General features: G+C 49.7%; 1 protein-coding gene across 1 annotated transcript in view; it reads right to left on the reverse strand.

The window, feature by feature from the left end:
- LOC311223472 (general transcription and DNA repair factor IIH helicase/translocase subunit XPB-like) overlaps positions 1–21,610 on the reverse strand; it is a gene marked incomplete at its 5' end in the record, with an annotated part of 101,994 nt that extends 80,384 nt beyond the window's left edge. Inside the window, one exon of the mRNA XM_084308258.1 lies at positions 21,359–21,610. Coding sequence (XP_084164384.1) covers positions 21,359–21,610 — 252 coding nt within the window. The remainder of the gene's footprint in view (positions 1–21,358) is intronic.
- Positions 21,611–21,842: the final 232 nt, after the last annotated feature.

Below are 21,842 nucleotides of genomic sequence, written 5' to 3' on the forward strand. Positions count from 1 at the left end.
CATTCTAGGAAGACATGCCCGACAGTTTCAGTCTCTCCACATTCACACACCCCATCTGGATGTTTGCCCACAATGAACAAGCTACTGTTCAACCCACAGTGCCCCAGCCTCAGTCTACACATCTTCACCCTATCACTCCTTGACCCATATCCCTCCACCTTGATCTTGACCCGAGGCTGCAGAGAGAAATAGTGCCTTCCCTTGGTCCCCCTTTCCCACTCATCCTGCCACTCAGCCTCAACTCCTTTCTTTATCTTATCTCTGAGTTCTACTCTTCCCATTGAAATACCTATCTCTTCCTCCCTTCCCAGGCTCTGTTTGGCAAGGGAGTCAGCCATCTCATTCCCCGCAATCCCAGCGTGTCCCGGGACCCAACAAAACTCCACTGACCAGCCTGCCTTCGCAATCCTATATAAAACCAACATTATTTCCTGAATGAGATCAGGGCGAGCTTTAGACCCACCTGCACTCAGAGCCATCAGTGCAGCAGCCGAGTCAGAGCATATAATCACCTGGCTTGGTCCCACTTCCTCCACCCACCACAATGCCCAGAGGATGGCAAGCAACTCTGTCACAAATACTGAGCTGCCATCGGATATTCTTTGTCCCTTACCGATCCCTAACCAAGGCACCCACCACCCAAATCCTGCCCTCCCACTTTCAGGATCCACAGAGCCATCAGTGTACACCTCCAGAGCCCCTGATTCCAGAAGGAACCTCTCTATTTCCTCCACAATCTCGCCCTTATCCTCCTCCTTCAAGAACCTAAGTTCAATGACTCGATCAGGCAATAGCCAAAATGGCACTGATAGCCACCGAGTGTGCTCCGCCACTCCCCCCTGATGCAGTCTCAACTTCCTGGCCCACTGATCAATACTGGCCAAAAAAGGTTTATACTTATCCCCATCTCCTGAAAGTAAACACCTAGCTGGGAAGGACAGACTTGTCCCACTCAATTTTGCCCAGTACTGTAGCCCTAACTTTACTCTCCTCAGGTTTAGGGGCAACTCCCCCATTTCCACCAATAGTGCTGAAGCAGGGGTGGTCTTAAAAGCTCCACAGCAGATTCTCAAAGCCTTGCACTGAAGCACATCCAGCTTTCGCAAATTAAACTTGGCCGCAGAGCCGTACACATAACAACCATAATCAATTGTTGACCTGATCATCGCCTGGTATATCATGCACGTGGTCTCTCTATCCGCTCCCCACCCACTCCCAGCCAAACTTCTCAGCACATTCACTATTCTTTCACACTTTGCCAGGATTTTAGAATTGTTGAATATATATAGAACACAAATGTTCTAGAATGTACTATTATGACATCATACTGTGACATCACAAATGTTCTAGAATGTTCTGTTATGACATCATACTGTGACATCACAAATGTTCTAGAATGTTCTATTATGACATCATACATGACATCATACTGTGACATCACTTAATGTTCTATTATGACATCATACTGTGACATCACAACGGAACATGTTTGAGGTCCATTTGAATAATATAAATAATAATGTTTGGTTGTCCCCGAAGCCTGTTTTTGGGATTCAAACTTCGTCAGGGTTCTTCGAACGGACATTTGAACCTTCGTTTTTAATTACAAAATTAAAATAAAAAATAGAAAATAATTTTTTTTTTTTTTATTACCGGTATATATCCTCAAACTAAATCCTCAATTTGAATAAAGTGATTCAAACTTCGTCAGGGTTTTTCGAACAGGTGTTTGAACCTTCGTTTTTAATAAAAAATAAAATAAAAAATAAAATGTATTATTTATTTTTTTATCCTCAAACTAAATCCTCAATTTGAATAAAGTGATTAATCTGATTAAATTAGTCTTTTTTCTTTTATTATTTTGTTAGTGATGTAATCAAAAATAACACTTGGAACAAAAAAAAACGATAATACGATTGGTAAACACTCTGATTAACCAAAACACTTAAAAGAAAACTGGATGAATTATTATAATAATATGTGGTTGGCACTTCTTTATCGTTGCTATTGTAGATAACTGGCAATTCTAGAGTTAATACATGTAAAAAATAGTATTCATTGATAACCCAAAAAAAACATTATCTACTTGAGGAGAGAATGTGCATATCTGCAGCAATTCTTTGTCGTTGCCGCCATCTTTAGTGTTACAACCCCTCACACTCCAGTTCTCAGGCTGCAGCTGGTTTGAAAGCGAAAGTAAACAGGCTTCTCTGCTGGCTGTGGCTCCAGGGGAGTTGAACAGTTCTGGCTCTGCTCGTTTCTTTTCTATCTTGGCGCTTTTTTGGTGGACAATCCACCGCACATGTGCACCGTGCGGTGGATATTTAATCAATCCCTGGCGGAGTCAGTAGTCCCTGCCTGCTTCAAGATGTCTACCATCATCCCTGTACCGAAGAAACCCTCCCCAACATGTCCAAATGATTACAGACCGGTGGCACTCACCTCTGTGGTCATGAAATGTTTCGAGAGGCTGGTCAAGGACCACATTTGTGCCTCTCTCCCCAGTGATATGGACCCTATGCAATTTGCATACAGGACAAACAGGTCCACTGATGACGCGGTCTCCCAGGTACTGCACAGCACTCTCTCCCACCTTGACCGTCAGAAGGGGGGCTATGTGAGACTGTTGTTCATTGACTACAGCTCAGCGTTCAACACCATAGTCCCCACCAGACTGGTGGACAAGCTGATCGAGCTAGGCCTGAGCTCCGCCCTGAGCGCCTGGGTACTGGACTTTCTGAGTGAAAGACCCCAGGCGGTCAGGGTGGGGGGTCAGACCTCCAACACCATCACCCTGAGCATCGGGTCCCCCCAGGGCTGTGTTCTAAGCCCCTGCTGTACTCACTCTACACACACGACTGTGTGGCCAAGTTCAGCTCCAACTCCATTGTGAAGTTCGCCGACGACACGGTGGTGGTGGGGCTGATCTCGGACAACGACGAGAAGGCCTACCGGGAGGAGGTTGAGGTACTGGAACGTTGGTGCCAGGACAACAGCCTGCTCCTGAACATTGGTAAAACCAAGGAGCTGATCGTGGATTATAGGAGAGGACAGCGGGAGACACACACACCACTGAGGATTAACGGGGCTACCGTGGACAGGGTGAGCAGCTTCAAGTACCTGGGGGTCCACATCTCAGAGGACCTGACATGGTCAACACACATAGGCACAGTAGTAAAGAAAGCGAAGCAGCGCCTCTACCACCTGAGACAGTTAAGGAAGTTCAGAGTATCGGGGAAGATACTCCAGTCCTTCTACTCAGGAGCTGTAGAGAGCATCTTGACCGGAAACATCACTGCCTGGTATGGGAACAGCACGGCACAGGACAAGAAGGCCCTACAGAGTGTGGTGCGCTCAGCCGAGCGTACCACGGGTATTGCGCTACCTCCCCTGCAGGCTCTATACAACAAGAGGTGCAAATCCAGAGCCTGCAGGATAATGAAAGACCCCCACCACCCCAATAACAGCCTGTTCCAGCTGCTGAGGTCAGGCAGACGCCTGCGAATTCTAGAGACTAAGACGGAGAGGCTTAGGCTAAGCTTCTTCCCCCAGGCCATCAGAGCCTTGAACAATGAACATTGAGAGACACAGAAACTGAACTATCCACACACAAGTACATACACGACACGCACGCTGAGCACGCTCACACACTAGCAGCCACTTTAACACTCATGCCGCACACACGCACACTTATGGCCAGAGGAAAGGCCACTTAAAGTAGTATAACATCAGGAACAGTGTATTGCACTACTAAAGCTAACTAGCATGTCCTATATGCTCTGTAAATACTAATGTACAGATACCGAGATGGCACACCATGTACCTGTTTATTGCACTGTTTTATTGGATTCTATTAATATGTTGTACCACTGTATTTTTATTGGATTCTATTATATGTTGTACCACTGTATTGCACATCGTCGCGGGCAAGACCAGCCGCATTTCATTGTATACCTGTATGCCGTGACAATTAAAACTCTTGAATCTTGAATCTTGAATCTTGACTCGTGACTGGAGACTAGCTCTGCTAGCACACATAGCCTACTGTGTACAGACGGTTTCAAACTGTATTTTACATTAGAAAGCAAACAAAATAAATGGACTAGAGAAAGATAAATCTCAATTTGGTCAGTATTGTCATTTGGACAAGCAAAGCCATTACTTTAAGTTGCAGGCAAGAAAGACAAGTCTGTCCACTGTCTCTGGGTTTAACGATCGATATCGATTATTAAAATATATTGCGATAATTATCGTTATCGTTATATCGCCCAGCCCTAACCACTTGAATGTGTAAACACCATGTCTTATGCCTCACCATAGTGTGAACAATATGTGTATATATACCATCTTATATATCTTTTCATATTGTTTTCAAAGGCATTTCTTTTGGTCTCACAAGTACAAAGGTGAGAGAGAGAGAGAGAGAGAGAGAGAGAGAGAGAGAGAGAGAGAGAGAGAGAGAGAGAGAGAGAGAGAGAGAGAGAGAGAGAGAGAGAGAGAGAGAGAGAGAGAGACAGAGAGAGAGAGAGAGAGAGACAGAGAGACAGAGAGACAGACAGACAGACAGACAGACAGACAGACAGACAGACAGACAGACAGACAGACAGACAGACAGACAGACAGACAGACAGACAGACAGACAGACAGACAGACAGACAGACAGACAGACACCTGGAAAGCAAACAGGCTCTTGGAATGGGTGTCTGGGAGGAAGTGGGGGGTCTTTCGATGTTGATTAAACGGCAAGCAACTAATGTCATGAGTGCAAAATTAAAGGACATTAAATCTAATCTAACTGAAATTGTGTAGGACAGACCTTTCTATGGATCAAAACTTCAATATTATTATGGTGTAGTTAATACTTCATGTATCCTTAATCCCTAGGCTAATGAGGCACTAAGATGTTAGTAAAAAAATAAAATAACGTATGCCAATGACAGGAAGTAACGGTATATGTGTATGGTATGGCTTATTTCTTAATCCCAGAGGGGAAACATGGTTTGCCACCAGAGCAACAATTTTCACTGTGCTCCTAAATTTCTTTGTGTGCTCCTAAATTTTTATTTAGATTTGATTTATTTAAGTTTTATTTAGGAGCACATGTGCTCCTTGGGAAAAAGGTTAGCGTAGAGCCCTATATATGGAGACATTAACATTACATTATCAAACATAGGGACGAAGACTGTAAAAAAAAGTGTCGACAATGTTTTATAATCTTTGTTCATTTTCATTAAAAAAATGCGGTGCCCCCGAAATACAAAAAAAAGCCCCCGAAAATCAAGTAAGGGGGGCAAACAAAGCCCTGGACATTTTTTTTTATTTCTAACCCTGAGGGGGGGGGGGACACACTGTACACTAATACTGACAAAGCCATACTTGGTCTATACTGTACAACTGGGTTAGGACATTTGTAGGGGCCAGTTTCGAATTGCAGTCTCCCGTAGGTGTTCTTTGAGAGTGTTTTTGAAAGTGGGTAGTGATTCACATTCCTTTACAGCTTTGGGTAGGGCGTTCCACATTGATGTGGCATAATTGCGAAACGTGTTTAGTCCCTTGTTTGAGCCTATTCTGGGTTTAACATGATTTGTGGAGCTCCCAGTTGGTCTCAACCTGTTATAATCCTGATTTAAAGGCACAATCAGTGATTGCAGTGTGATGACCACCATCACACCACTACTGGTCTGGTTTACATAGTGATGTATTGAAAAAGTTTTTCCATTCTGAAATGTATTGTCTGAGTCTTGTTGCAAAGATTGACAGCACGTGACAACTTAACATCCCTCTGATGTGTCTGTTGTCGGTCTGGCTGTGTCTGTCCCTCTGTCGTGTCTGTTGCCGGTCTGGCTGTGTCTGTCCCTCTGTCGTGTCTGTTGCCGGTCTGGCTGTGTCTGTCCCTCTGTCGTGTCTGTTGTCGGTCTGGCTGTGTCTGTCCCTCTGATGTGTCTGTTGTCGGTCTGGCTGTGTCTGTCCCTCTGTCGTGTCTGTTGTCGGTCTGGCTGTGTCTGTCCCTCTGATGTGTCTGTTGCCGGTCTGGCTGTGTCTGTCCCTCTGTCGTGTCTGTTGCCGGTCTGGCTGTGTCTGTCCCTCTGCTGTGTCTGATGTCGGTCTGGCTGTGTGAGTATGTGCATGTATACATTCTTGTATTTCTATACTTGCGAGGACTAACTTGACTATATTCCATACATCCCCATAACTTTAAAACGTCCTGCATTAATGTGAGGACTGTCCACCATGTCCACACTTGGACAAATCTATCTCATCTTTATATCCTTGTGGGGACATTTGGTTGTGTGTTTTCCATGTGTGTCCACCAAGATATATTGTTTTCACAACCATTTAGAGCTATGAAACAAAAACCAGAATTGTCTTATTGTCTTATTGCGGATGCCCATTAGTCTACACCAAAGTGAGACTACTCTTACTACCAGAATGCTGAGTAAGGTTGTGGACATAACATACTGGGTGTTGTCTAGGTATTGGATATCAGGTATATGGGATGTGGTAGTTCCCTGACTGCCTTGATGAGTGAAATGTACACCGTCCCCTTGCTGGGGTTCAGTTTAACAGGTGTTGTAAGTGGTTTTTTATTTTTTTTTGTCTACATGTTAAAATAATAGCTCTACATTCTAACAACCATCACTGATATAGATTGTCTGGTCAGTAACATGGGTCTCTCAGTCACTCCGCTCTGCAATAAACACACAATACATTTCCTGGTATCCCGTTCCCACTTTATCCAATCAGGAGAGGGAACTCCACACAATGGTCTGACAAAAATAAGAAAAACGTTTGAAGCAAATAAGTGCTTGAAACAAGTAAAACTATCTGCCAGAGCAGTAAGAAAATCTGACTTGGCAAGATGAATACAAATATCTAGGACTCTCTCTCCTGATTGGATAAAGTGGGAACAAACGCCCTAGATTTCTTTTAATTTATTCTTTTATTTCAAGAAAGCTTGCCAAGCCAGATTTTCTTACTGCTCTGGCAGATTGTTTTACTGTCAGAATGTAGAGCTATTTACTCATTTTAACAGAAAATACACAACTTACAGCACATTTAAATGTGACATATACATGTAAATGTAACATATGTCCAATTTGATCCATGTTGAATTTATCACATAAAATACAAATAAAATGGGTGGAAACTTAGATTTATAGAATTTTTTCTTCTGAAAATGTAGTATTTTCCCTTGTCTGATTGAATCCTGGCACTGTTCACTACTACTACTGTTACAAAGGGTCAGATTAAACCGAATATATATATTTATTGCCTGAGATCCCATGTATAATATTTGTATATCGTTTGATATCCCTTGTATATTCTTTGTACATATACACGGAATATCCCTTTACCTGGTACAGGACAGACCATAATATTCGTTCTCCTATTGGAAGCGATCCCCTAGGCGCCAGTGACTTACCCCTAGAGCTGACTTGAAAGCTACCGACACGACATGCCTTGACTAGCCCCAGCTCCGCGTAGGAATACGGCTACCGAAAGCAGAGCGGCACTACTTATCCCCCGCACATATAAATATGACCAGTGAATACAGAACTTCCTTTTCAGTTCGCCCTTCAGTTCGAGTCGGAGTTCAGTCTGGTTCAGTTCAGTTACCAAGTAAAGCCTCACCCACCACGCAACGTGCGGTGACGAGTAGGGCTCGTATTGCCCCAAATAGAGTCGCGTTATCCTAATACGTTTGTTGAACGTATCGTTCGCTATTTACTAGTAAAAGCCTTCATTACGAGTCAAAGACCACGTGGAGTGAGTAATTGTGCGTCTACATAGAGCACTTATTGCCGCGTGCTAATAAGGATAGTAACGTCAAGTTCAATTGTGAACCACCGCGCACCACGGAGGATACCTACACCGGTGATTGCAGAGCCACCACGGCAGGATTATTATTCTTCATTGCTTTGACTGTGGCTGCTGGAGCAGAGAACCGTCTACCCCACTGCTGTGAGATCTACACATGCCAGTGAGGACATCATTCGAGCCCGTCTCTGTCGGAGCAGAGACTCCACGGCTTCATCTGCGGCGCGCACCCTAGGATTACAGCTGCTGCTTTCCCCGCTGACACAGGGGTGATATCGCCTCCGTGGACCCTTGACTTTGTATAGAGCATTGCCTCCCCCTGCTGGCTTACAACCGGTAGTACACCCCTTCCCAGAGTACAATAGAGAATTCCTAATATTCATTATTGATTTGCCTATGCACATATTCTTGCCTTATAAGCGCATTCAAGTAATGTAATATCCCACCTTTGATGTAATAAATATTCTAAACGAGTATTTGTGTGGAAACCGTGTTATTGTGGAGAAGTTCTCATCTGATATACCTGTGTACGGTACGGCCAGTAATGTACATAAGACGGTAGTAGTTTAATGATACTTGTTGTGAAGGATCAGATTAAACCGAATATATATATTTATTTATATATATTTAATAGTATTTGTATATCGTTTGATATCCCCTGTATATTCCTTGTACAATATGCACTGAATATCCCTTTCATCTACTAAACAGCCCATAATAGTTTCATTCTACCATTGGACGAGAACCTGGCGCCAGCAGCCATACCCCTAGGTTCAAGTTCAATCGTGCCGCCCAACATGTCGTGGCAAGCCCGGTTCCGCGTAGGAATACGTCTGGCGAAATACGAATGGTACTATTTGTTCACAGCGCATATATATATGGCGCAAGTAAAGTAGAACCTTCTTTTAGTCCATTAGTTCTTTACCCTCCAACCGAGTAACAGACGCGAAGCCTCACCCACGACGCACGTGTGGTGCAGTAAGGCCTACTTGGCCTCAGAATAGGCATTGAGATATCGTGTGGATTAATAGTTGAATTGTCATAGTTTGGCACTATACCGTCGAGTTGGACGTATTTCTATTAAGCTAATAATAGTCTATTATGTATGGTGCATCGTTCGGTTAGAGTTATAAAGTTATCAGTACCCCCATCGTTCCTGACGTTATCTGGAGTCTTAACCAGGCTGGGCAGACCACTAGTGGTGCTTGCATCCGAGGAGCTCCGGGCCAGGACGAGGAGACCTGTACATTGGATTACTTTACCCGGACGACGGCGAGCCTTCCACGGCTTGGATTATGCTTTGGGTGCTTTGATTATTCCATGGATAACGGCCAACACTGCTGAGTGTTGGAACTACCCCCCGGAGAGGAGTCCAGGTGAGACGGCGCTCTACACCAGTGAGGTCGCCTCACGTCTCTCCGTTGTGGACCGGCAGCTACCGTCCACCAGAGGGTCCAGCTGTATTCATCTGCGGACCGAGGTTCTGTGGGCACCGTGTTCAAGACTTTGAATTCTCCCAAGAAATCGTCGGCCAGATGGGATACCGCCAGCGGCTCTTCTAACCCCCCCCTCCTACTGTCTTACAACCAGCGGGACCCCCCCCCCCTTAGTGTATCCAGCTATAATCATTTAAGTACCATCGCTATAGTTCCCTAAAGAACCGGGTTGTATACTTACTCCCTGCGTAACCAGAGATTGGACATTCAATGTTGATTTACCTACGAATACTCATTTGCCATACAAGTGCATTTCAAATCATAAATGTCATCAAGTGAACGTTGTATATACCCTTTGCTATATAAAATATTTGATTTGTACATTTGTGTGGACTTCGTTTCATCAGGTGGGAAAGTGTTCATCATATCTATATCATGTACTGGATGGCCAGAAGTTAAAGTACAAGAGGTAGTGGTTTAATAATACCATACTTATCAATACAGTCAGGGAATTGTACCCCTCAGTTACAATTGGTCCTTCGAGCCGGAGGGTAACTAGTGTAATATTAATATAGTGTTATTAATATCAAAATGGCCTATGATGAACACTCCACGAAACGGTCCTCCTAACGTAGAACGCCCGCAGCGCAGACGACAGCCACCTCAGTACTTAGAGGATTACGCTGTCAGTCAACTACCTAGCCTTCGACAAACGGTAAACGCGGTAAAAGTAGAAAGTAAAATTATGTCTGACCTTAACGACCAGGTTTCCCCGACCACAGAGGCCCTAGTAGGTTCTAATGTAACTGACCAAGCTCACGGTGGGGACCAGGAGGGAGCTGACATGCCTTTACCCCCCGCCAATACCGAAGAAGTAGTCTCCGACCAGCCCCGGGAGGAAGACAACCCTACAGAGAGAGAACTCTGCACGGAAGAAGAGGAGGAGAGCGCCGAGGAAATAGAGCTCCAGGACTCCCCAACGAGTACACCCAGGAGCGGCTCACCCAGGAGCGGCTCACCTCCACAACCGCCTTCCCCCAGCGAAGCGGAGAGGATGCTACAACAGGCGTTCCTCGTCAGCCTGACAGCCTCTACCGAACGTGATCGACTTCAGGGTGAACGCGATCAACTCCAAGCGCAACAACGGAGCGAAGAAGAGCGCATACGCCTGGAGATGAGACGCCTTCAGACGGAAGAGAATATGGCAAGAGACCGAGCAGACACCCAGCGTGCCGCTGCCGGTGCCCAAAGAGACGCAGAGCGCGAACTCGCTCTCATCCAGCGCGAAGCCGAGCGCGACAGACTACAAGCCGAGCGCGACAAGTTACAAGCGCAGCTAATGGAGCAGCTGATCCTCAAGGCAACACCCTCTCCCTCCGCCAGGGGTTCAAGGAACTCGTCGAGACAACAGTCAAGGGCAGCGTCTCCTAACCGAGCAAGCGACCCTGAACTTGACCAACAGACCAAGCCTATACCCCCCGCAGACCCCCTTCCCAGACCGGTCCAAGCGAGACCCAGCTACAAGGAAGGAGCGGCATACACTGCGGAGAAGCTAAATAAACGATTACAGGATCTGGAAGACCTGATAGAGGAAGAAGAGGGAGAGGAGGAGAACCAAGCCCGACGACAGCACAGTACTCCACCGGACCAGGAGGTCCAGTACAGCACAGGCTATACCCCCGCGGCGCTGCGCTACAGACCCCCGACTCTATTCACGGGTGAGCACGACGCACGACCAGCCCCGAGGAATAGCACCTGGACCAGCGGGCCATAGTACCCTGTCGGTACCAGCCCACAGAGAGGCGCAAGAGGGGACTCGCCTAGGAGGTCTCTCCCCCAACGCTCGCCGATGTATCAGCCATCCACGGCGTCATACATTGCCACGCCGTCGTTTCCAGACTTCACCTATGAGAATCGAGCACAGTACACGGAGCTCCGGATGTGCTTAGAGACAATGATGGTGGATGTCGCTGATGAACGCCACAAGTATGCAATATTACTGAAGCACCTGAAAGTACCGCGAGCGCACAATATAGCGCTAGCCTATGCCACCTCTACGACCCCATACACCGCGGCCCTAGCAGCGCTGGACCAGAGATATGGACGTATATGGGATTACGTAATCCAAGAGATAAGGCATATTGATCGCCTACCCCCAGCAACAGACAATCGCTCATTAGACGACCTGTCAATCAAAGTGCAGTCCCTGGTAGGGATGCTGGGAGCGCAACGGGAAAAGGGCATGCATGAGCTATACGCCAACTCTAACGTCGAGAGGATTTTGGAGAAGCTGCCACCTGCAAGACAAGAGCGTTTTAGGCGGCAGAGGGACTACCGGGATCCTAACGGCCCCGAACCATCCCTCCTTGATCTAGCCGACTTCCTGGCGAGAGAAGTCAGCAGCTTACGACTGGATACGTTCGGGCGGAGCACGCCAAGCTCCAGAGAGGGACCCAGGAGAATAAATGATGGAAGAAGATCGGTGACTGTCATGCACCAATCAGAGTCAGTACCGAGCAGTAAGAGCCACAGTACCCCCTCGAGAAAAGAGAAGTGGAAGATGGTGTGCCCCTACTGTGAGAAAGAACACTGGCTGTCACAATGTGACCTGTTCACAAAGATTAATGCAGAAGAAGTGAGTCAATGGATAAAGTCCAACAGGCGCTGTTACCGATGTGCGCGCAGTCACATGGCAGCCGAATGCCGCCTAAAGAAAAGGTGCAGTCGGTGCGACGGAGCCCATCTAGATATACTACACGACAGTAACAGAAGACGGCCTTCACCTGCACCATCGAGCGGCACCAAGGCAAGTGTCATGTACATTGACCCCGCCAGCAGCAGCGGCGCCCAAGTGCTCTTAAAGGTAGTCCGTGTGACATTGAGCTACCAAGATAAAGTCATGGACACTTACGCCGTCCTTGATGACGGGTCAGAGAAGACCCTTCTGCTCGCGTCCGCTGCGGCCCAGCTGGGACTGCGGGGGAGCGAGAACCAAATGACGATTCGGACAATAAGAAGAGATTTAAAGACGATAAAGGGCGAGCATGTCTCCTTCACTATCGCAGCAAACGGGCAGCCAGAGCGACGGTATAGGATTACAAATGCTTTCACCAGCCAAGAAATAGGACTATCGCAGTACACCTACCCCATCGCCAAGTTGATGGATAAATATGTGCACCTGCGTCAACTACCTATCCCGCTCATAGACGGCGCTACCCCGACCCTGCTGATAGGCTCCGACCATGCAGAACTCATAGTCCCGATTGACCGGGTCCATACAGGACCCCGAGGCTGTCCTGCAGCAGTCGAGACCCGCCTAGGGTGGACACTACAAGGCCCCCTCGCTAAATCTCTCAACCGAACAGCAGCCACTAGCTGCCTCCACTCCAGAATGACAGAAGAAGACACCACTCTCCTGCAGCATGTCGAGAGGCTATGGACACTAGAGACAATGCCCTTTAAGAACGAAAAGAAAGATATTCGTTCTAAAGAAGACATTTACGCCATCAACCTACTCGAGCAGGGGACAAAGAGAGTCACAGTCGGCGGAGTGATGAGATACGCAACTCCACTCCTGAGGCGAGAGGGAATGCCCACCTTTCACGCAAAGAAAGACGACACGGAGCGCTATCTATTGAACACAGAGCGGCGCCTAGCCAAAGACCCCGCTCAAGAGTGTGTGTACCGCGCTGAGATTGAGAAGCTAATCACAGCGGGACACGTGACAAAGATTGACATTAAAGAGGCCGATCAGACGACCGAATCATGGTACGTGCCGCATCACAAGGTCCACCACAACGGCAAGGATCGCATTGTGTTTAACTGCAGCTACCAGATCGGATCCCAAAATCTGAATAAAGAGCTCTTGCCCGGCCCCACACTCGGCCCCTCCCTACTAGGCGTGCTACTGCGCTTCCGCCAGGACAAGGTGGCTATCAGCGGGGATATCAAAGGGATGTTCCTGCAGGTGAGACTAGTGGAGGAGGACAAGCCCCTGCTGCGGTTCCTATGGAGAGAGAGGATCGGAGATGAGAACCCAGCCATCTACCAGTGGGAAGTACTCCCCTTCGGAACCACATGCAGCCCGTGCTGTGCTACATTTGCACTACAGAAACACGTCGCAGAGGACCCAGCAGCAGATGAAGAGGTCCGACACAGTGTGAAGAACAGTTTCTACGTGGACAACTGTTTACAAAGCGTTTCGACTCAAGAAGAAGCCGAGGCTCTCCTAATCAAGCTACGCGCCTCCCTGATCAAAGGCGGCTTTGATCTCAGGCAGTGGGCCAGCAGTGACCCGCACGTATTGCGCAGCCTCTCCCCCGCGGACAAGGCTGCCAGCAGCGAGACCTGGATGGCGACCATCCCAGGAGAAGCCCAAGAAATGACACTAGGACTAGTCTGGCGCTTCAAAACAGACTCGCTCCACTATAGACACAAACCCCTGACTCCAGAGCAGGGAAGGTTGACGGCGACACCGACCACCAGACGGAGTGTGTACAGAACACTCGCCAGACAATATGACCCGTTGGGATGTATTCTACCTTACACCACCAGGGCAAAGATGATTGTACGAGCACTATGGGACAAGGACCAGGGCTGGGACGACCCCATACCCGCACACCTTGCCTCGACATGGAGAGAGTGGGAGACGGAACTCCGCTCACTCCCAGGCGTCAATATACGCCGCAGCTACTTCCCATCCACAGTGAGGCCAGAGACATGCAAGATTGATCTACACGTCTTCAGCGACGCCTCCGAAGTAGCCTATGGATCGGTGGCCTACTTGCGTGCCCAAGAGAAGGGAGGAAAGATACACACTGCTTTCATCCTGGCTCGCTCAAGAATAGCCCCACGAAAGCAACAATCTATCCCGCGTCTAGAGCTCTGCGCAGCCCTAGCAGGAGCGCATCTAGCCACGTTAATCCAACGTGAACTCACCATTCCGGTGCACAGAACAATCTTGTGGTCAGATTCCACGACAGTACTCACATGGATCAAGTCTGATTCATGCAGATACAAAGTCTTCGTGGGAGTCAGAGTCACCGAGATTCAAGAGTTAACAGAAGCAGCGAGCTGGCGGTATGTGGACACCAAACACAACCCAGCTGACGTCATCACCCGGGAAATGTCCCTGGATGACCTCACCCGTCGCAACATCTACAGTGACGGACCAGAATTCCTCAAGCTCCCGGAAGAAGAGTGGCCTACGCCCACCCCACGGGAAGCAAGTAACGAGGAGGCTGAGAACAAGAAACCTATGTTCTGTGGACTGAGCACAGTCGCCTCCACAGACCCCAACATAGATGACTGCATTACCCTAGAGAGTGCGCAGCAAAAGACATTCCTGTGGCACCACCCAGAGATTCAGTCCACCACTGACATTTCAGCAGCTGAATACGAAGAAGCAGAACTTCTTCTACTACAACGAGCCCAGAGAGACTCGTTCCCCGATGAGCTAGACTGTCTACAGGGAGGAAAGCCCGTCCCATCAGACAGCAGACTGCTCCACCTGGCACCCGAGAGTGACGCCCATAATCTCATCAGAGTGGGTGGTCGCCTGCGGAGAGCCCCCGATCTACCGGATGACATTAAGTACCCGATAGTCTTGAACAGCCGACACAAGGTCACAGAGCTGATCATAAAGAAATACGACGAGGATGTACACCACGCAGGAGCAGAGAGAGTCTTCGCGGAGATCAGACGTCGCTATTGGATACTTCAAGGAAGAGAAGCGGTGCGACGCTTCCAGCGAACCTGTCTAGACTGCCGAAAGTGGCGCGCGCAGCCCAGCATACCACGGATGGCTGACTTACCCCCCTGTCGCCTCCGACTCGGCGACAAGCCATTCCACTCCACAGGCATGGACTGTTTTGGCCCGTTGTATATAAAGAGAGGAAGAGGAACCGAGAAGCGGTGGGGTATTGTATTCAAATGCATGACCACCAGAGCGATACATATCGAGCTCCTTCCGACCATGAGCACAGACTCATTCCTTATGGCCTTCCGAAGATTCACATCACGGAAAGGAAAACCGTCTACATTGTTGTCTGATCACGGGACAAACTTCAAAGGCGGAGAAAGAGAGCTGAGAGAGAGCTTCCAAGCTATGGGCCCAGAACTTAAGACCCACCTCGCTCCATCCCAGATTGACTTCCAGTTTAATCCCCCGAACGCACCCCACTTCGGTGGAACCTGGGAACGAGAAGTACGTTCTATAAAGACAGCCCTGTACGCCGTGCTTGGGGCCCAGACTGTGGCGGAGGAAGTCCTAATGACAGTCCTCACGGAGATCGAGGGAGTATTGAACTCAAAACCCCTCGGTTACGTCTCCAGTGATGTAGCAGATGTCGACCCAGTCACCCCCAACACACTCTTAATGGGGCGGCTGGACCCCGCGCTACCCCAGACAATGTACAGGCCTGAAGAAGCGAACGGCCGAAGAATGTGGAGGTACAGTCAAGTACTAGCTGACAAGTTTTGGAGCAGCTTCCTACTCCACTACCTACCGTCTCTACAGACCCGCCAGAAGTGGGTAAAAGAGAGAGACAATTTGACAGAAGGAACAGTCGTCATGATTATCGACCAGTCGCTACCCAGAGCTATGTGGCCGGCTGGCCGCGTAAGCAAAGTGATCACCGGTGCCGATGGCAAGGTCCGAGCAGCTGAAGTACTCGTCCAAGGGCGCACTTACACACGACCCGTGGCGAGGCTAATGGAACTGCCCCGACTCCCAGATACTATCGATGATGACCATGACCCCATGACTTTGTGAGTTGACTGACCCTTACAGCGGACCTTGAGTGGTAGACAGTGCGGTTAATCTGTCTCTGCTTAGCTAATTAGGTGGGACTAATTAGGGGGCGGCTGTTGTGAAGGATCAGATTAAACCGAATATATATATTTATTTATATATATATATTTAATAGTATTTGTATATCGTTTGATATCCCCTGTATATTCCTTGTACAATATGCACTGAATATCCCTTTCGTCTACTAAACAGCCCATAATAGTTTCATTCTACCATTGGACGAGAACCTGGCGCCAGCAGCCATACCCCTAGGTTCAAGTTCAATCGTGCCGCCCAACATGTCGTGGCAAGCCCGGTTCCGCGTAGGAATACGTCTGGCGAAATACGAATGGTACTATTTGTTCACAGCGCATATATATATGGCGCAAGTAAAGTAGAACCTTCTTTTAGTCCATTAGTTCTTTACCCTCCAACCGAGTAACAGACGCGAAGCCTCACCCACGACGCACGTGTGGTGCAGTAAGGCCTACTTGGCCTCAGAATAGGCATTGAGATATCGTGTGGATTAATAGTTGAATTGTCATAGTTTGGCACTATACCGTCGAGTTGGACGTATTTCTATTAAGCTAATAATAGTCTATTATGTATGGTGCATCGTTCGGTTAGAGTTATAAAGTTATCAGTACCCCCATCGTTCCTGACGTTATCTGGAGTCTTAACCAGGCTGGGCAGACCACTAGTGGTGCTTGCATCCGAGGAGCTCCGGGCCAGGACGAGGAGACCTGTACATTGGATTACTTTACCCGGACGACGGCGAGCCTTCCACGGCTTGGATTATGCTTTGGGTGCTTTGATTATTCCATGGATAACGGCCAACACTGCTGAGTGTTGGAACTACCCCCCGGAGAGGAGTCCAGGTGAGACGGCGCTCTACACCAGTGAGGTCGCCTCACGTCTCTCCGTTGTGGACCGGCAGCTACCGTCCACCAGAGGGTCCAGCTGTATTCATCTGCGGACCGAGGTTCTGTGGGCACCGTGTTCAAGACTTTGAATTCTCCCAAGAAATCGTCGGCCAGATGGGATACCGCCAGCGGCTCTTCTAACCCCCCCCTCCTACTGTCTTACAACCAGCGGGACCCCCCCCCCCCCCTTAGTGTATCCAGCTATAATCATTTAAGTACCATCGCTATAGTTCCCTAAAGAACCGGGTTGTATACTTACTCCCTGCGTAACCAGAGATTGGACATTCAATGTTGATTTACCTACGAATACTCATTTGCCATACAAGTGCATTTCAAATCATAAATGTCATCAAGTGAACGTTGTATATACCCTTTGCTATATAAAATATTCGATTTGTACATTTGTGTGGACTTCGTTTCATCAGGTGGGAAAGTGTTCATCATATCTATATCATGTACTGGATGGCCAGAAGTTAAAGTACAAGAGGTAGTGGTTTAATAATACCATACTTATCAATACAGTCAGGGAATTGTACCCCTCAGTTACAATACTAATACTTGATTAATACAGTCAGGGAATTGTACCCCTCAGTTACAATTGGTCCTTCGAGCCGGAGAATAATTAGCGTAATATTAATATAATATTAATATTGACATGGCCGATGACGAACACTCCACAAACGGTTCTCCTAAGCTAGATCGCCCGCAGCGCAGACGGCAGCCACCTCCCTATCTAGAGGCATACGCTGTCAGTCCAATACCTAGCTTTAAAGGGAACTTAAATACGGATAAAATAACTAAAGCGGATAGTAAAATTATGTCCGACCCTACCAACCAGGCTACCCCGCCAACAGAGGCCCTAGTGGGTTCTAATGTAACTGACCAAGCTCACGGTGGGGACCAGGAGGGAACTGACACGACTTTATCCCCCGACAACGCCGACGAGGTAGTCCCCGGAGCGCTCCAGGATAAAGAAAGCCCTCCCGGGATGGAACCCGACCCACCACAAGAAGAGACGCGCACCCAGGAGATGGATCTCCTCGGTGCGCAACAGGAGAACGGATCTCCAACAAGTACTGCCGGGAGCCGATCGCCCCGAACGGCGTCTTCCCCCAGCGCGGCGGACAAGATGCTGGCGCAAGCACTCATCGCCACCCTGGCAGCCTCCACCGAACGCGATCGACTTCAAGCGCAACAGACGCGCGAACATTTTGCAGGCGAGCGAGAGCGCTTCCAGGCGCAACAAAGGAGTGAAGACGACCGCATAAGACTGGAGACCAGACGCCTCCAGACAGAAGAGAACATTGAGAGAAGCCGCGCCAATGCACAGCGCGACGTCGCAAATGCCCAGCGCGACGCCGCCAACGCACAGCGCGACGCTGCCCAGGCCAGCGCCAATGCGCAGCGCGACGTCGCCAATGCCCAGCGCGAAGCAGCGCGCGACGCAGCCCATGTCCAGCGCGAGGCAGAGCGCGACCGGCTGCAGGCGGAGCTGATGGACAAACTGGTTGCCATGGCGACACCCCCTCACTCCACACGGAGCTCTCAGAGATCGTCAAGACACGGGTCTAGGACACATTCCCCTACCCGACAAAGCGACCCGGGACCCCGCCAACAGGAGGATCCTGTCCACGTCTCCGAACCCCCTTCCCGGCCGGTCCATACGAGACCCAGCAACCGGGAAGAATCGGACCACGCCGAGAGACTGAACAGAAGACTCCAGGTCCTAGCAGAGGAAGAGGAGGAGGAAGAGGAGGAATGTCAAGCCGACCAGCAGCAACGTACTCTGGCCCAGGAGGCCCAGTACAGCCCCGACCAGCAGCAACGTACTCTGGACCAGGAGGTCCAGTACAGCCCAGAAGTCAGCCCAGAGGCCCTGCGCTACAAACCCCCGACTCAACTCACGGGTGAGTTTGACGCACCGCCAGCCCCGAGGGACAGCACCTGGGTACCCGACCTTCGGTACCCACCAAGTACCAGCCCAAGACGACACGCACGGGGAGACTCGCCTAGGAGGCCTCTTCCCCAATGCTCACCGATGTGCCAGTCATCCATGGCATCGTACCTTGGCGCACCGACGTTTCCAGACTTCACCCATGAGAACCGAGCACAGTACACGGAGCTACGGATGTGCTTAGAGACAATGATGGTTGATGTAGCTGATGAACGCCACAAGTATGCTACCCTATTGAAGCACCTCAAGGTGCCCCGAGCGCACAATATAGCGCTGGCCTATGCCAACTCTACTACCCCATACACAGCGGCTCTAGCAGCACTCGACCAACGGTATGGACGCGTATGGGACTACGTGATACAGGAGATAAGAGACATTGACCGTCTCCCCCCAGCCAGAGACAACAGAGCATTAGATGACCTGTCTATCAAGGTACAGTCCCTGGTAGGGATGCTGGGGTCCCAAAAGGAAAAGGGTATCTACGAACTGTACGCTAACTCCAACGTAGAGAGGATATTAGAGAAGCTCCCTCCCGCCCGACAAGAGCGCTTCAGGCGGCAGAGAGACTACCGCGACCCCAACGGTCCAGAGGCATCCCTCCTAGACCTATCTGAGTTCCTCGCCAGGGAGGTCAGTAGCCTACGACTCGACGCGTTCGTATGGAGTGGACCAAGCCCAAGACTCGGACCTCGGGGACAAACGGATAACCGCCGGTTGGTGACCGTTATGCACCAAGCCGAATCAGTACCACACAAGAACCACAACACCCCCTCGACGAAAGAGGACCAGTGGAAGATTGAGTGCCAGTACTGTGAGGGAGAACATCGGCTGTATCAGTGCGAAGATTTCAAGAAGCTGACCACGGACGAGGTGAGTCAGTGGACCAATGACCACCGCCGCTGCTTCCGCTGCGCGCGCAGCCACCTGGCAGCTGAGTGCCGCTTGAAGAAGAAGTGCAGCAGGTGCGGTGGCACCCACCTGGAGGTCCTGCATGACATCAACAGGCGTCAGCCAGGACAACAGAGTGGGCCCGTCGCGGTAATGTACCATGCCGAGGCGGTGGCACCAGCACCAAAGTTCCACCAGACCGCTCCCTGGTGTCCCGACTGCTACGGCAGACACTGGGAGCCACGGTGCGATTCGCACCATATAGATCCTACGTCACCACCCACAGGAGTGCTCCACATTGACCAGCATAGCGGGACCCCCCGTGTGCTCCTCAAAGTGGTCAGAGTGCTCCTGAGCTACGAGGACAAGGTCCTGGACACTTACGCCGTCCTGGACGATGGGTCTGAAAAGACTCTCCTCCTCGCTTCCGCAGCAGCCCAGTTGGGCCTGCGAGGTGTCAAAGATACCATGACCATACGCACCATCAGAAGGGACCAGAAGACCATAAAGGGTGAAAAGGTCTCCTTCAAGATAGCAGCGGTGGACCAGCCCGAGAAGCAGTATAGTATAACTAACGTCTTCACCAGCCACGACATAGGCCTGTCTCAGTACACCTACCCCATCCCACAGCTGATGGCTAAGTATGTGCACCTACGTCAACTACCTATACCGCTTATCGACGGCGCCACACCGACCCTGCTCATCGGCTCCGACCACGCGGACCTCATTCTCCCCATTGAGGCGGCCCACGTCGGACCCAAAGGATGCCCAGTCGCGGTTCAGACCCGACTGGGATGGACGCTCCAGGGCCCCCTCTACGGACTTGACAGTCAACCCACGTCTACACGCTGCCTACACACAGAGGCGAGCGACACCGGCCTCTCCCCCGTACAGCAGAGGCTATTGACATTAAGCGAGAGGCCCGTGGGAGAACCGTGGGTACCAGAGGGAGTTCGGAACCCCACCCCCCTCAGCTGCGCTCCATACGTAGCTGACCTCGAACCCAGCACCCCAAGCGACTCCTTGACGGGGCGGCCGGGACCGGCCCCTCCTCAGACGGGGTACAGAGCAAACAAGAGAAACAGACGGAGGAGGAGAAAGCACAGCCAAGCACAGATCAAAGCAGTCTCAGGCCCGCTCCCTCCTAAGCCCCCCTTCATCCCGTCCAGTCGTCATGACCATAGACCAGTCACTACCCCGAGCTGCGTGGCCGGCCGGCCGCGTAAGCAAAGTGACCACTGGTGCCGACGGAAAGGTCAGAGTGGCAGAAGTGCTCGGCCAAGGGCGGACCTACAACCGACCCGTGGCGAGGCTGATAGAGTCGCCAAGGCTCTAAAACTTGATTGATTGAATGGGTACAATACAGTACGGCTCAATACATACAATTGTTAAGGGGATGCAGACCAGAGAAACACTTTCGTCTTGTTTACATCAGGGTCCCCCATTTTCAATTCATCATAACATATATGACAGATTCTCCAGATTAACTTCTTCCTAACCCGTGGATAAAACAGGGATATCAGTCGACAGACGGATGGACACGTCACACGTTACCTGCGATTTCGTGGATTCTACTAAAACCATCCCGGTAAAAGAACTCAATTAAGTTGCTGAAGGTACTGGGTCCGGGCATCTCCTTCAGCGGCTTGATCCTAGTCTTCTTCCCGGCCGGTGTGATCAGACTCTCCGGTACCGCGGCATCCTCCTCCCCGGCGGCAGAGACCCGCAGCGCCTCGCTGGCTGCAGACTTGTGCAGGGCGCGCAAGGTGACAAGTACCAGCCACTTATTCAGCAGATCCATTTGGGAACTCCGGCAGCACACTTCTACAAGTTTATTCTGAAGGGCCATGATTTAAAATGCTATTGTTTTCTATGTTTAAAAACAAGTTTTATAACTCCTTTACAATTTTTGAGATCACGTAATTCACGTCCGGCTTTTAGGTGCAGTGTCTCGGTTCACGTGAGGAGCCACCGGTACTTCTGTTATGGTAACGTGAATGAATGAATGAATGAATGAATGAATGAATGAATGA

Source organism: Notolepis coatsorum, assembly GCF_963971535.1.
Source record: "Notolepis coatsorum genome assembly, chromosome: 2".
Classification (NCBI taxonomy): Eukaryota; Metazoa; Chordata; class Actinopteri; order Aulopiformes; family Paralepididae; genus Notolepis; species Notolepis coatsorum.